The sequence below is a fragment of the Colius striatus genome, chromosome 14 (assembly GCF_028858725.1).
Source record: "Colius striatus isolate bColStr4 chromosome 14, bColStr4.1.hap1, whole genome shotgun sequence".
NCBI classification, from domain to species: domain Eukaryota; kingdom Metazoa; phylum Chordata; class Aves; order Coliiformes; family Coliidae; genus Colius; species Colius striatus.
Genome location: NC_084772.1, coordinates 2,586,028 through 2,600,482, shown reverse-complemented (window position 1 = coordinate 2,600,482; position 14,455 = coordinate 2,586,028). Strand labels below are relative to the sequence as shown.

Genomic DNA, 14,455 nt, shown 5'->3' with positions numbered 1-14,455 from the left:
TTGTTTGTGCTGCCCTGTGTTTGGGGAGATGGATCTTATCCTCAGACACTAGAGGAGAATTTAGTTTACAATCTCTAGTTGCAGCCTTCTTCTCACCTCCTTGTCTGTGCTGAACACACAGGGAGTGGCTCCACAACACTTTAAGAGGGTGATACAAGTCAGGGCTGGGGGATTGTGTCTCTTCCTTGGCTGTGTTTGCCTCAGGCACCAGGTCCTGTGATGAGCTGATTCAGGGAGCTGGCTGCCTGCAAGCTGGCCACATCAAAATGATGATGGTGATGATGTCATCTGTTGATGTCACTGTCAGAAATAGATGTTTTGGGCTGGTATTTTTGATTGAGGACTGCCTTTTGGTCCCTGCCATGGGTTGACAGAGTCAATAAAGGAATGGGCTGAGCTGGGAGAGGTGAAAGGGCAGAATTGCAGCAACTCTCCTTTAGTTCCAGACAAAGTGTTGTTGAACAGTTTTGTCTCAAGGCTGAGTGGTGAATTCCTGAGCCACTGTGTGTGTTTCACCTGAGTGCTGTAGATTGGAACAACAGGGCCAAGAGGCAAGGAGAGTCACAAGTTGTGACAGGGGAGGTGTCACCTGGATGTAAGGGACAGTTTTCTATGTGGGAGTGGTGAAACAGGCTGCCCAGAGAGGCTGTGCCACCTCCATCTCCCAGTTTGCCTGGAGAAGGCTGCAGAGTGCCAGAAAGAGCTTTCAGAGTTCCATCCAGAGGAGGATGTAGAAGGAAAGTACCAAGGTCCCTTCCAGTCCAGACCTCTCCCTGGTTGTGTGAGTGGCTTGCTTCCAGCAGTCCTCAGACGAGCAGGCTGGCAGAAATGGCCATGACCCCCCGTTCCTGAGCTGCCACAATTAACTCACTCTTTTACCACCATGGTGTTCCTGACAGTTCAATCTGAGGTATTATCTGGGCTCTTCATCCCCTCTCTCTCTCTTCAAATACATGTTTCTGTTTGCTGTTGATTTTCAGCCCATCTCCCAGCTTCTGTTTCCCCATTAGATCATCTCTGTGTGGTAAACAGGAACAGTGGAAGACTCATCAGGGTAGGGCAGTCAGCCCACAACTTCCAGGCTGGTGTGACTCAGGACAGTTCATCTTTGTTGCCCTCTTTATGCCAGGTGAATTGTCCCGTGGGTGGCAGTGCTTGCTCCTGACTGCTGCTGCACTTTCTTCACCTGTTTTACCTCTCCCAGCCCCACCATGGGTTGTGCTGAGTGTCCCAGAGGCTGACCCTGATGCTACATTGGAGCTAAAGTCACCTGTCCTGCATCCTCTTCTCCATTCTGCTCCAGGGAAAGGGAGCCCAGCAACCTGAGCATTTCCTTTGCAGGCAACAAAAAGAGTAACAACTGTCTTTCCTGGTAGCTGTTTGGATAGAGGCTTCCTCCTGGGTCCTTTGGTGTGCTGCTGGTGTGCAGCCAGCCTAGCCTCCCTCTGCAAACCCAGCAAGCCTCTGTGCCAAGGGCAGCCAGCTGGTTTCACCAGGACTTTGAGCTGTCTCAGGAAGGCTGCTGAAAGACTCCATCTAGCTTTTCTCCTTGCTGTGGTTTCTTCTTTTCAGAACTCTTTGTGCCAGGGACTGTGTGATGAGCTGGGTCACGTTCACTCTCTGTTTGCTGGGGCAGTGCTTGATGCAGTGCTGTCTGTTAAGTGGAGAGAAGGAGACTCAGGAGGATGGGAGGACAGGGGTACCAGGGTGTGTTGGTGTCCTGTTCCCAGCACTGTTTCACAGTTGGGTTGAGATGTGCAGCCTCTTGCCCAGAGATGTGGGTCAGGGGGTGTTTGTCTAGGAGAGGGAGGAAAGAGCACTTTGAGGAGAGTGGCCAAAGAGCTGCTCTAGCTAAGTCCACTCCACAGCTGATTGGAAATGTTCCCTCAGCATTCACACACAAGTGCACCACATCCCAGGCTTAAAAATAGTTGAGTTTCTCTGGCTGAAAAAGGAACCCACAAGCCAGATGTGTTGGTTGGTTCCTTTACATTAGGAACCAGTAACCCGCCTCCCTCTTCCTCGCCCGGCTTTCTCCTTGCCAACTTTCCACTTCTCCCCAGCATATGGGGAGTGTGATTGCACTTTGGAAAGCCTTTTGCTCGTGTGCTCTAATGCTTTCCAGACGCTGATGGAGGCCTGGCCTTGAAGCTCTCTGATGGTGGCCTGGTTGCTTGTGTGTGTACCTCCCTCCCCATGTCCTGCCAGTCAAGATGTGGCCGAAGGCAAGGCTGAGGGATCTGCTGTGGGAACTGAGGATTGCTGGTGTCTGCATGTGCTGTGTGATCCCTTGTGTGACTGATAAGCCTGTAAATAATTGATTTCCTCCCCCTTTTTTCTTCTTTTTCCATTCTGGTTTCCAAGAATCCAGAGCCCAGCACAGAGAGGTGCTTGTTCCTCTGGCTGCAGGGCTGTCTGCTTCAATTGATGCTGTTCCACAGACAGTCATTTAAAGAAACCAACACATCAATAAACCCCCCTAAGTGGATTCAGTAAACAGTTCTCACCTTGTTCCCATTTGCAGACAGCCTTGCCCAAGCAAGTCCTGCTCGTTCAGCCTGAGCTGTTGGAGACACTCTCATTGTCTCTGGAGCTTTCACATCTCTTGATGACATCTCACACCAGTCGTTTTTCTGCTCAGCTCAAAAGGGAGAAACACTGAGAGCAGCTTTCTCCATGTACAGCAGGCTGGGAGCTGGGAAGAGCTGCTTTGCAGTGGGGAAACTGTTGTTTAATTGCCCTTCTCTAAAAAGAGATAAATCAATGGAGTGGGAAGTGAAACTCAGTGCTTTACATCCTGCTTTGGAGCAGGATCACGAGCCTGGCTGTTGTAGTGGGAGATTGTCAACTCCTCCTTAACACAAGGTGTGACAGCAGGAGAGAAAATGCAAGTAGTGATGGTGATGTGGGGCTTGTGCACTTGGGTACATTTAGATATGTCTGGGGTCTGAGAGCTCCTGAGATTCCAAGCTGTGGTAACACATTTCTTTCTGTTCACTTTGTTGTTGTTGTTGTTGTTTTGATGCAGATGTTGTGAAATTCTCCACAGTAAAGAAGAAACATTTCAGGAAAGGGTGTTTGGGTTTGTTTTCTCCCCTCTTCCCCCTGCCATTCCTGAGTGTCTGTTGGAGAAAAGGTAGGAGGAGTATGGCAAAACTCAACTGCAGCAAAATCAGCTGAACCTCTTTGTGTGTGAAACATGATTACCCTCCAGCTCTCCAGAAGATGTTTACAGTCAGTAAATCAAAGCACAGAGTCATGGGAACTCCTCACTTCAATGTTCTGGGCTTACAGATCTCAGCCCTTCTCTGATTAATAGTTAAGTTGTATGAGTTACAACAACTTTTACAGAGGGGAAACTTTTTCCCCTTCACTTGTGAAGGTCTGGGATGTTGAACTGCTCAAGAACTTCTGTGTGCTTGACTCTTTCCTCAGCTCTGCCCTGTAAAGCTGAATCACATTAGCTGTGTCATATGGCTTCTGCTGCCAGTTTCCTTTCCTTACCTGCTTTTCTGGGAATGGGGTTGATGCTGTGCCTGTGGTGCAAGCCTGGACTTCTGTTTCCACACTACAGTTTCACTCCTAGAGCTGCAATCTTCCTTCTTGTTTACAGGCTCTTTGTGTTGCTGCTCTCCCCATTTAGCCTTTGTGCCTCCTTGAGCACATGTCAGCATGTAAAGAGCCGTGGGCTGAGGGTGAGTTGCTTTCCCAGTGCTCACTCCAGCTCTGGCTGTATGTGTCTCTTTTCAAGAGGAAGGATTCTTATTTCATCTGCCAAAACTTCCTTTGTGTTACTATTTCTGTAATGTATTTTCCACATAATAAAACCTTCAGATCTTACATAAACATTGCAGTTGATTCTTTCTGTGCTTGGATGAAAACTTGTGTTGGCAGGTACATCCCCCTTTTGGAACAACTGGTACTATCCATTTCTTGATTGAAGCCTAAATCAGCCCCTGAGGTTGGGAGAACACCTCTTAAGAGAACCAGCAGCAATCCTTATCTGCTGACCTGAGTGTTGCATTTCTGTTGTTCCCTCTGGTTTTTAGTGGAGAGGCCAGGAGCTGAGGCTGCTGTGTGAAGCTGCCTGTCTGTTACACAGGACTGAAATGCCACAGTAGTCTTCAGTGTGGAACTTGCAGGCTTTCTGTGACTCCCTCTCCTTTGGATGCCTTTCTCATGGTGCCTCTAGTGTCTGTCTTTCCTGCTTTTGAGGCTTTGTTCCTGCTAGGAAAAGGAGGCTGTTGCTCAGCCTGCCAATGAAACCATCTTTAGTCCATTCAGCACTAGAAATCTGTTTAACTTTTGTCATAGGTGGGATAAAATATTTTTCAGCAGCTCTGAACAGTGAACACTTGGCAGTGAGGTTTGTTAATCAACAGGACCAAAAAAAAAGGGCTAAAATTCTGCTCACTCAGTTGGGTGTAACCAGGATCAATAACCAGAGAACTGACATCAGCAATGCTTTCTGCTCTTCCCAGGCTGAGAGCACCATTCACCACTGACATGGTCTGTGTGGACTTTGCTGTTTGACTTGGAGAACAAGTCAGCTGTCCAGAGGGGAATAGCTCAATCTGGAGAACTAAGTTGATGGGATGCTTTAGCTGCAGATAGAGATGGTTATGAGCACAGTGGGTTGCAGGGTTTGGAGTCCTCTTGGATGTGATGAGAATTGGGGTGACAGATGGAGAAGCTGATTATTCAGGTCCTGGCAGAGATTTTGGCCCGTTGAGGCTTGTGTTAAGCCTTTTCTTTCTTAAATGGTACTCAAGTCAGGTCTTCAACTCTGCTCTGTGTTTTCTGTCTTTCAGTATTTCACTGCTCACCTACAGCATCAGTCTTTTCCACACAGAAAGGAGACAGGTTTGCCCCTTCCTACAGCTGACAGATACCAGTTGAGCCTGACCCTAACGTTGGAAAGGAGCTGGGAATCTGATACTTTGGTCTAGAGAAACTAATTTCTTGTCCTTCCTCTGTAGTTTTGTCAGTATTTGCTCATAACCAGCCTGAGAGGACGGGGTTGTGTTACCAGATGGCTGCCTCTTCATTTTGTTCTGCTCTCTCACCTCTTCTGGGCTTTTTGAGCTTCCCTGCCCTCCCAAGGCCTGATGTCCAGTGGACTCCTCCATGCCATGGGATGCTTGTTTCTCATGAGCTCTGCAGAATTCTCTTTTCTTGCTTTTATCTACCTCTTTTTTCATCCTTGCATTATTCATCTTCCCTGATCTCTGCTTGGGCACTTGAGATCCTTTCTGGAGCCTGTCAGTGCTATTTCTGTGCTGTTCTGGAAGGGAGCTTCAATCTCCACATACAAAACCAGACCTGCTTCCACTTCAGAGATTCATTATATCCCATCTGAAGTAGTTTCAAAACATTTACTGTTGAGCTGAGTCAGGGACAGGTGGAATCCGGTGTTTTATGTACCACAGGTAATGTTTCTAAACAGATGTAACTTTTTTCACTGCCTTAAAGTAACGTGCCCTTCCCCCCACCACAACTGTGACAATGTGCTTTCAGGTGGCAAATTGATATGGGTTATCACTTCTCACCACACTTTAAACCTGGCATGAAGTCAGGGCCCACCTCAGGAGTCAAGAATGACTGTTCAGAGCTTTGCACGAGAGACTGGAAGTCTGAAATGCCACCAGTGTGATGGGCTGTGGTGTGAATCTATAGCTTAGTAGTTTAGCTTGATTATTTTAGGCTTAACTGTGTGGGTTGAGAGAGTGGAGTGCATGATAGCTGGGAGGACAGGATGCCTACCAGAGAGGTGTGGTTATTGGAACAAAAAGGGCAGGGTGCACTAAGTTTGAGTCACACACTCGCCTCAGGAAGAGAGGAGCTTTCCTCGTTCAGCTGGGCCCTGTGGCCTTGGCTGAGCCATGTCATGAAATGCTAATTCCAGCAATGTCAGCTGTGTGTCACTGATATTGTCAGTTCACTAACTCATCAGGGAATGACTGCTTTACTGGAAGTTGTGGCCTACAGAACACAGAATCAGTTGGCAAAGCCCCTGAAGCTGCTGCAGTCCCAGCCCTGGCCTCACCCTGCCCAGCCCAGCACTGACCCACAGCCCTCAGCACCTCAGCTCCAGGGCTTTGGGATCCCTCCAGGGCTGGGCACTGCCCCAGCTCCCTGGGCAGCCTGGCACAGGGGCTCACACCCCTCTCAGGGAAACAGTTCTGCCTCAGCTCCAACCTCAACCTCCCCTGGGGCAGCCTGAGCCCCTTTCCTCTTGTCCTGTCGCTTGTGACTTGGGAGCAAACATGGCCGCCCCTTCCCTCCACAGCCTCCTGGCAGGGAGTGTCAGAGAGGGCTCCTGCCTCCCCTCAGCCTCTTCTCCAGGCTCAACACCCCCATTCCCTCAGCCCCTCCCCAGCCCCTTGTGCTCCAGCCCCTTCCCCAGCTCTGTGCCCGGCTCTGGCCACGCTGCAGCCCCTCAGTGTCCCTGTGGCAGTGAGTGAGGGGCCCAGCACTGACACAGCCCTGGAGCTGCAGCCCCTCAGTGTCCCTGTGGCAGTGAGTGAGGGGCCCAGCACTGACACAGCCCTGGAGCTGCAGCCCCTCAGTGTCCCTGTGGCAGTGAGTGAGGGGCCCAGCACTGGCACAGCCCTGGAGCTGCAGCCCCTCAGTGTCCCTGTGGCAGTGAGTGAGGGGCCCAGCACTGACACAGCCCTGGAGCTGCAGCCCCTCAGTGTCCCTGTGGCAGTGAGTGAGGGGCCCAGCACTCAGCACAGCCTTTGAGGTGATTTAACAGCTTTGGTTTTCACTCTTTAAGTTTGTGCCTCAGTGTACCTCAGCATACACAGTGACACAGGCTCTAGGGACAGCCACTGCTCTTGTCAGGGTGTAACTGGCACAGGACAGGAGGCTGCTAGGCCTGTGACCATTTGACAGCCAAACCCATGCATTTTGTTTCCCCAGCTTTCATATGGGATGAATTTTGTCTGCCTTTGAGGTAAACTTCCCAGGCACTTGGGAGAGGAGTGCATGGATTGTTTCACCATCCTGACTTGGTACCTTTCCCCAAGTTAAGAAATAAAAGGGAGCTGTGAAATCCTTCTTTTCATGGCCCAGCTTTAATAAATCTGCTCTCCTCAGTGTCAGAACCAGCATTGTACTAGAGCTAGCCTGAGTGCTCTGTTTAAGTTTCTTGGAGAAGGTTTTGTAGCTTTTTGGGTGAAGAAAAGCCTCCTTCTTAGTTTAAAGTACACTGCCCTGGCCCAGTTATGACCATGGACTAGCTGCCTTCTCCCTCCTTCTGCCCCACCTTTCTTTGGCATACAGCAATGCCTCCCAAGTGCTGGGTGCTTTCCAGGCATTCAGAGAGAGCTGCTCTTTGCTCCTGGGATTCTTAAAGCTGAAGAAGGGTAGACATGAGCTCTGTTCTACCCAGTGAGTTCTTCATTCCTGCTCTTGAAAAGCCAAAGAGATGCAGGTGCAGGAATGTCAGCATTGGCTGCTTGCTGTCAAAGGGCAGGTCTGTTCTCATCTTCCTGCTGGGCTTGTGAGGAGTTCTGTGGGATTGCTAGCACAAAGTAGCTTTAGACTAGCCAAAACCTTCTTCTTACATTGACTTTTTGACAGGCTGTCTGGGTATCAGAGCTCAAGCTCAAAGTATTGCTTGTGACATGGATGGATTCTCCTTGTGGGGACAGACCCAAGGCAGCCATCACTGTGCTCCTCTGCTTGTGTAACCCTCAGCCCTGTAAGAGACCCCTTTGTTTGGAGTTTAGGTTAGTCAAACATCTTCACTCCTGGGAAATAACTCTTCTCACAGGGTTTTGGCTAATTTCTACCCAGTAACAATATCTAATGCCTCCTGGCTGAGTCAGTGCAGCTGAGATCTGGTGTGTCCTTATGAGCTAAAGCTGAGTTCACAAGCACAGACATCATTTTAGCTCTTTCATCTCTTTTCCAAGGACGGGCTTTTATTGGTAGAAGCAAAAATCTTCTTTATTTCTTTCTTATAAGACAGCAATTTGCAAATATCTGCAGTGCACAACCCACCACACAAGTTCTTTTGGGAGCCAGAGGAGAATGCTACCCTGGAGTAGCACACACGCTGATGTTCACTGCTGAAGTACTTGGAGCAAGGAGGGGGGAACCAAAAAGCTTTGTCTCTTTGAGCTTCATCTTGGGAGTGGGGGGAAAGAAAAGCTGTCAATGCTGCTGCTTGTGTGCTGTGCAGAGCTGCTTTCAGCATGAGGGCTTGCTAGCAGGGTTCTTCCTTCAGCTGCTGTGGCCAAGGAGAGCCTGTGTGTGGATGAAAGAAGCAGAGCTGGTGTTGTGGCAGCTGGTAAGCCTGACTGGTTTGAAAGAGCAACCAGACTGGGCAGGGCTGAGGTGCAGTAGGAGTCTGGAAAAATTTGGTGCTATGGTAACTGCTGAGGCTGCTGGTGAGTGGAAACAAGACTTCTCTGCTGCTTGAATCACTGGCGTGTGGCTGCGTTTATTTTTGTCTGTCTGCTGCTCTGTTTGGAATTGATCTCCTGATGCAGCATTTTTGAAGCTTCTGATCTGATGTAGGAGGCAGCTCCAAATGTTCAATGCTCCCTGCTGAGAATATAGGGTTTGGAGGTCACTTTTGCCTGGCTTTGTATCTTATGTATGATGGATAATGGATTTAAATGTATCATTACCCTAAACAAGAGCTTATTGTTTTTCCCTGTTTAAGTCTCTGTGCATCCACTTCTAAGATGCTCTTTGATCCCTCCAAAAGGAATTCCAGTTAATGGAGTCTGTCTGCTTCTGAAACCTCCCAAACCAGGGATGATGCAGGCAGGCAGACTGTACTTCTGTCAAATGATGTTGGATGTTGTAATTGATTCGTTTAAAAACCCAAGCAGTAGGTTGTGCTTGATGATGCCCACAAACACAGCTTAACTAGTTTTGAATTTGCTGATTTGCAGTGTGCACAGAACTGGTTTGGAGCATTTGGAATGGAGGAAGGGAGAAGCTGTTTGGCACTGAGAAGCTGAGAAAGCAGCTGATGCTGGTGGTGGACTTGAAGCTGGATTTATTTTTCCTCTCCATTTTCAAGGGAACAGAGTGATTTTTTTTTTTAAGTCTGAGACTTTGTAGGTCTCAAAGCTCATTTTATCCATCATTTCATCAATGGTAGATGGGAAAAGCAGGTAGCTAACATCTTCTGAAGCAATAACCAGCAAGCAGCTACGTGCCAATTTGGAGTTCTGGGTGGAAGCTGTAAGCTGTGGGGTCGAAACCCAACATACTGAGAGAGTTAGGTTGCCTGCAATTTGTCTGTACAGTTCTGCAGACATTATGTTCTTCTTTTTAAAGTTTATCCTGAGCTTTAAATGGGAGCATAAGCTGAAGAGCAGCATTCTGTGAAGCAGGCAGGCCTGTGGCAGCGTGCATTTGTGGGCTGCCTCTTTTTGCACATTCCCATGGTGCTGTGTTATGGAGCTGAAAGTCTTCATCTTAAATGTAGTATTTCTGGATTTGTAGTATTTGCCTTTTATAAAAAGAACAGCCTCTAGCCCTTAATTCAAAGCTGTGTTGTCTGCAAATGGAGAGATACTCTTGTATGCATCTTGCCCCTGATGATGTGTGTGGGATGTGCTGCAGGACACCGCAGAGGGAGGATGAGGCTGAGCAGAAAATAATGAAGTTAAGCAGGATAAGCTGAAGTGGGAGATGACCTATTTTATCTGAGTTCAACAATTACATGATTGCTTATCATTTGCACCAGTTTGCTCAGGATTCCCACTCTTCTGGTGCCTGTACAGTACAAGGACCCAAGAGGGATGAGGACAGAAGCCATCAAAATGCTGCAGCCACCGTTCTGACCAAGCTCTGATGATGCTGGGTGCAGAGCTGGTGCCTGAATTGCAGGTGTGCTGATGTCAGCAGCAGCAGAGGCAGGGGAACAGGCCAACACCCTTGGGCAGTGAGGTAGGATGGAGTTGGCCAGTGGCCCTGTGACAGTGGGGCTGAGGAAGCCACTGCCACCACATGATGAATCTGAGCTAGAAGAGACAGTGGCCACAGTTTGATGATGTTTCACCTTCAGCTCAGCCAAATAGATCAGCACTTAAGAAATGTTCAAAATGCTCATGGAACAAACCTGTGCCACTGAATCCAAGGGGTCTTGGGCTTGGTTTGGGGCAGGTGGGGGTTGTTCTGTCAGAGTAATTGAGTGATCTGGCCTTCAGAAGATTTTCACTAAGTGTTTTTTGGGCCTGCTAGTGTCAGGACCAAGCACTTTGGTATTACTGCACCAGGCTTAGATGGTTCCTTTCAGGTGGTCCTGCTCTGGCAGGGAGGTTGCACTGGGTGATCTTTCAAGATCCCTTCCAGCCCTTGAGATTCTGTCATGCTGTAATTTGGGACTTTGAATCACAGCTCCCTCGAGGCTTGAGCAGAGGTGGCACTTCTCAGTGCCCTCTGAAGCAAGGCCTCACCAGAGCAGAGTGAAGGGAGGAGAACCTCCCTTGGTGTGGGCAGCAGGGCCAGGGAGGTTCTGCTGCCTCTCTGCTATGCCTTGCAGAGGCTTCATCTGGAGTCCTGTGTCCAGTTCTGGGCTCCCCAGCTCCAGAGGGACAGGGAACTGCTGCAGAGAGGCCAGTGCAGGGCTACCAAGATGCTGAAGGGACTGGAGCATCTTCCTTATGGGGAAAAGCTGGGGGAACTGGGGCTGTTCAGTCTGGAGAAGACTGAGGGGAGATCTCATAGTTACAAGTATCTCACTGGTGGGTGTCAGGAGGTTGGGGCAGCACTGGTTTCTGTTGTATCCAGTGACAGGACAAGGGGTGATGGGATGAAGCTGCAACACAGTTCCACTGAAACAGAAGGAGAAACTGTGTCAGTGTTTGAGTGAGGGAGCCCTGGCCCAGGCTGCCCAGGGAGGGTGTGGAGGCTCCTTCCTTGGAGGGCTTCAAACCCCACCTGCACACGTTCCTGTGTGACCTGATCTAGGTGGGAGCTGCTTCTGCAGGGGGTTGGACTGGATGATGTCTAACCCTTCCAACCCCCACCATGCTGTGAATCTATGAAGCAATATAGACCTGGACTGTGGTTCTGGCTGTGAACTGTGATCCCAACACTGTAGTTGGAAAAAAAACCCCAAACAGAAAAACCTGCCATGTGGCAAGGAAAACTGCAGCAGCAAAAGGTTCTAGGCACAGGAGGAATAAGGACATTGAAATGCTGACAGCCATGCTGTCTTACCTGCCAGTGTGTTAAGAAGGTGCTGAGGAAGTGCCAGAGTGCTCTCTGCAGATACAGGGAGGTGTCTCCCAAGTTGTGCTTGGAAGGCTGCAAACACATCCTTAACATTCAGCTCATTCTCTGTGGATGTGTCTGTCACGTGGCTGTACATGGCTGAATCTTTAGATGCCATAAGTGACTGTTCTGGTGAGGGGACTCAAGAGAAAGGATGTAACTTCTGCCTCATGCAGAAAGTGGCTATGAAAAGGTGTGTGTTTATAAAGTGTCCTGCAGCACTATACCAAAGCTGCCACTTCAGTCACCAGCAAACCAACCTATCTCAGAAGAGCTGATGGAAAAGATGCAGTTGTGAGGGTTTGGTGCTATTTACTAAAGAGATCATAGACTAGGATCTGATACACACCTCTGAGGCTTAAGACTTCTGTGTAAACAAGAAAAACCCCACAGTGATGAACATTTCCCTGCTGTTTGATTGGAGTGGTGACAGTGATTGAGATGGAGAAGTCAAAGGGCAGGCAACAGTTGCTGCAGGAAACTTAACCCACTTAGCCTGGAGACATGTAACTTTGGACTCCAATTATGAAATCATATTTTTAGACATGGTTAATGTTTTCTAGAGCATGGGGTCAAGGAAGCCACAGGAAAAGAGTGGACACTGTGAAAGAATAGCAGGACACTGGCTGCAGCCTGTTTGGATTGACACCTTTATGTGCACAAGAGCCTAGTGGTAGCTGGTAATTTCAAAGCACAGTAACTTAAAACTATGGGAGCTTGTTAAAAACAAACTGAGCAGGTCTGTGGTTCCAGGGGCCAGTAAGACAATTATGGACCATACAGATGAGTGGAAGTAGAACAAACAAGATTAGTGCATGCATGAATATTGCAGGGAGGAGCCTTAGCCTAGGCTGTGCCTGTTGGATGCACAATTAGACAAAGATCATTCTGCAAAAGCCATTTGCAAGGTCCAGTCTCTTGAAGAAGGTAAAGGAAACATGGGGTGAGGTGAAGGAGCTTATTGGGTTGAATGATGGATTGGACTATGGGCTCTAACAGGTAGGAAATGAGGCAGAGAAACAAACAGCCCATATGTGTGTCACGTCCCCTCTTCTCCCTGCAGCTGAGGATGCTCAGCAGGGCATTTCTTTGGGATGTGTGCTGCTCCTCTGATGTCTGCTACCTTAACACATCACCTGAAAGCGAGAGTAGTAGCAAGACAGTGTGTTTGGCTGATGGTAGGGAGCTAACTAGAGTTGTCAAATCAAGGGCAGACCATGGATGATAAAATGCAAGATGAATTTCAGGTGTAAAATTATTCTCATGGGAGGCAGGCAAACAATCCAAACTTGATCTCTGAGCTGCCTCTTCCAGTGGAGGGACAGGTTCTCCATGTCCTGGTTCTGTGGAAAAATCAGCTCAGTTCTCATCTGCAGTCCAAAAATGAATGGAATACTAAGAGAGCAAGAGAGGGAGAAACAGAAAGCAAACTGGAGACCATCATTCTGCTGCTGTCTGTAGTGGTTGGCGTGTGTCTGTGTTGGGGATGATGCTTGTGCTTCTGATCTCCCTGGCTTCTCAGGATCCAGAGCTGCAAGTGTAGTGAGGGATTACAGTTGAGCTTCTGGAAGAGGAACAACTGAGTGTACTGCAAGTAGTCAACCTTGAGATGAGTCCATTGGGAAGTGGGATAGGGAGGATTCTCAGGGATTTCAAAAGCCCTGAGGAAGTGAAGAGGGAAAAAGCAGCTTGGGCAGCGATTGAACGGTGGAGCTGCAGGTTGTTGCCTCTTCAGAGGTCTCACAGGGGTTCATAAAGTGATCAGATCAATGGAGGAAAACCTATTGGGTGTGAAATATAGAAAGACCACCTTTCCCTTAGGAAATTGGGTAAAATATGTGTTGGACAGTGACAAAGATGTTCTTGGAAAGTGCAACTGTTTGCTGTGTCCTGTGCATTCACTACCAGCTCTCCCTGTTGACAAGACTTGAGGCCAGATAGACATTTGTGCTCATATATATGTATTTTATGCTCTTGTTAATCACCTGTATAAATAGATTTTCTTCTGATCTATGGAAAAAACCCAAATCCCAAACCCAGAACTGTAATCACTGATTCTTTCCCAGTCCTTTTCCCAGCAACTAAGAGCTAAGGGGTAGCTGTCATTGGATATTGGAAAGCTGTCAGGCACTGAAGCAGTCTGATGTTTTATCTTGGGTTCAAGAAAGACTAAAGACTGGCAAACCTTCAGTGCTATGGACATTCTCACCATCAATGCTTTGTGGATTGGCTTGGGGTTGTTTTTACTGCTGTGTTTCTGCTGCAGGAAATCTTGTAGCTCGGCTTTTCTGTGCTTGACTGGTGTTTTGTTTGATTTTTTTTGAAGGTACATGGGAATAGGACTTTCTGCTCAAGGGGTCAACATGAACAGGCTTCCTGGTAAGTTCCTGTTAAGGTTTGGTTTGACTTCCAGTCTGGGTTCAATGTTAAAATGAACATTTGGATTTCAAATTCCTTTTAATTGTGTGGGTTTTGTATAGGAAGTAGTGAATGTGTGTTCCTTGTTAAGAAAAGGGCATGGCTGTAAGAGACTTACCTCTGGAAGCTTCAAACTATTGGATATTATTCTATATTCAGCCTGGAGAAGAGGGGAGACAGCAGCACTCTCTGACACTCCCTCACAGGAGGCTGCAGGGAGATGGCAGTCAGTGTCTGCTCCCAAGTAATAAATGATAGGATGAGAGGAAACAGCCTCAAGTTGCCCCAGGGGAGGTTGAGGTTGGAGCTGAGGCAGAACTGTTTCCCTGAGAGGGGTGTGAGCCCCTGTGCCAGGCTGCCCAGGGAGCTGGGGCAGTGCCCAGCCCTGGAGGGATCCCAAAGCCGTGGGGCTGAGGATGCTGAGGGCTGTGGGTCAGTGCTGGGCTGGGCAGGGTGAGGGGAGGGCTGGGACTGCAGCAGCTTCAAAAAGCTTTTTTAACTATAATTCTCTGATTTCTGGTGGAAATGTTTGAAAGCTGAAATGTACATTCAGCCCTATTATGCATCCTGGTGTCTCTGAAGGGAGAGGTTTTGTGAATGCCCTCACCAAAGGAAGAGCTTCCACAGGGTTTCACTAAGACTTTTATGCATTGAGTTCTTGCTGAGGATTTTGCTGTCCTCATCCCTGGTAACCTGCATGTTCAGAGAGCAGAACATGCTCATTTTTTTCCTTATAACCTCCAATTAGAAATGTTGCAGCATTGCACAGAATTCCTGACTATTCTGTTGG

The 14,455-nt window shown here is 48.4% G+C and overlaps 1 protein-coding gene across 3 annotated transcripts in view; it reads left to right on the top strand.

Moving 5' to 3' along the window:
• RANBP10 (RAN binding protein 10) overlaps window positions 1-14,455 on the top strand; it is a 95,848-nt gene that overhangs the window by 4,895 nt on the left and 76,498 nt on the right. For 2 of the 3 annotated variants that reach the window (XM_062007166.1, XM_062007165.1), the window contains exons 3-4: window positions 3,029-3,136; window positions 13,574-13,626. In XM_062007166.1, the coding sequence (XP_061863150.1) occupies window positions 3,029-3,136; window positions 13,574-13,626 (161 nt within the window). The remainder of the gene's footprint in view (window positions 1-3,028; window positions 3,137-13,573; window positions 13,627-14,455) is intronic. The other variant, XM_062007168.1, reaches the window with a different exon arrangement.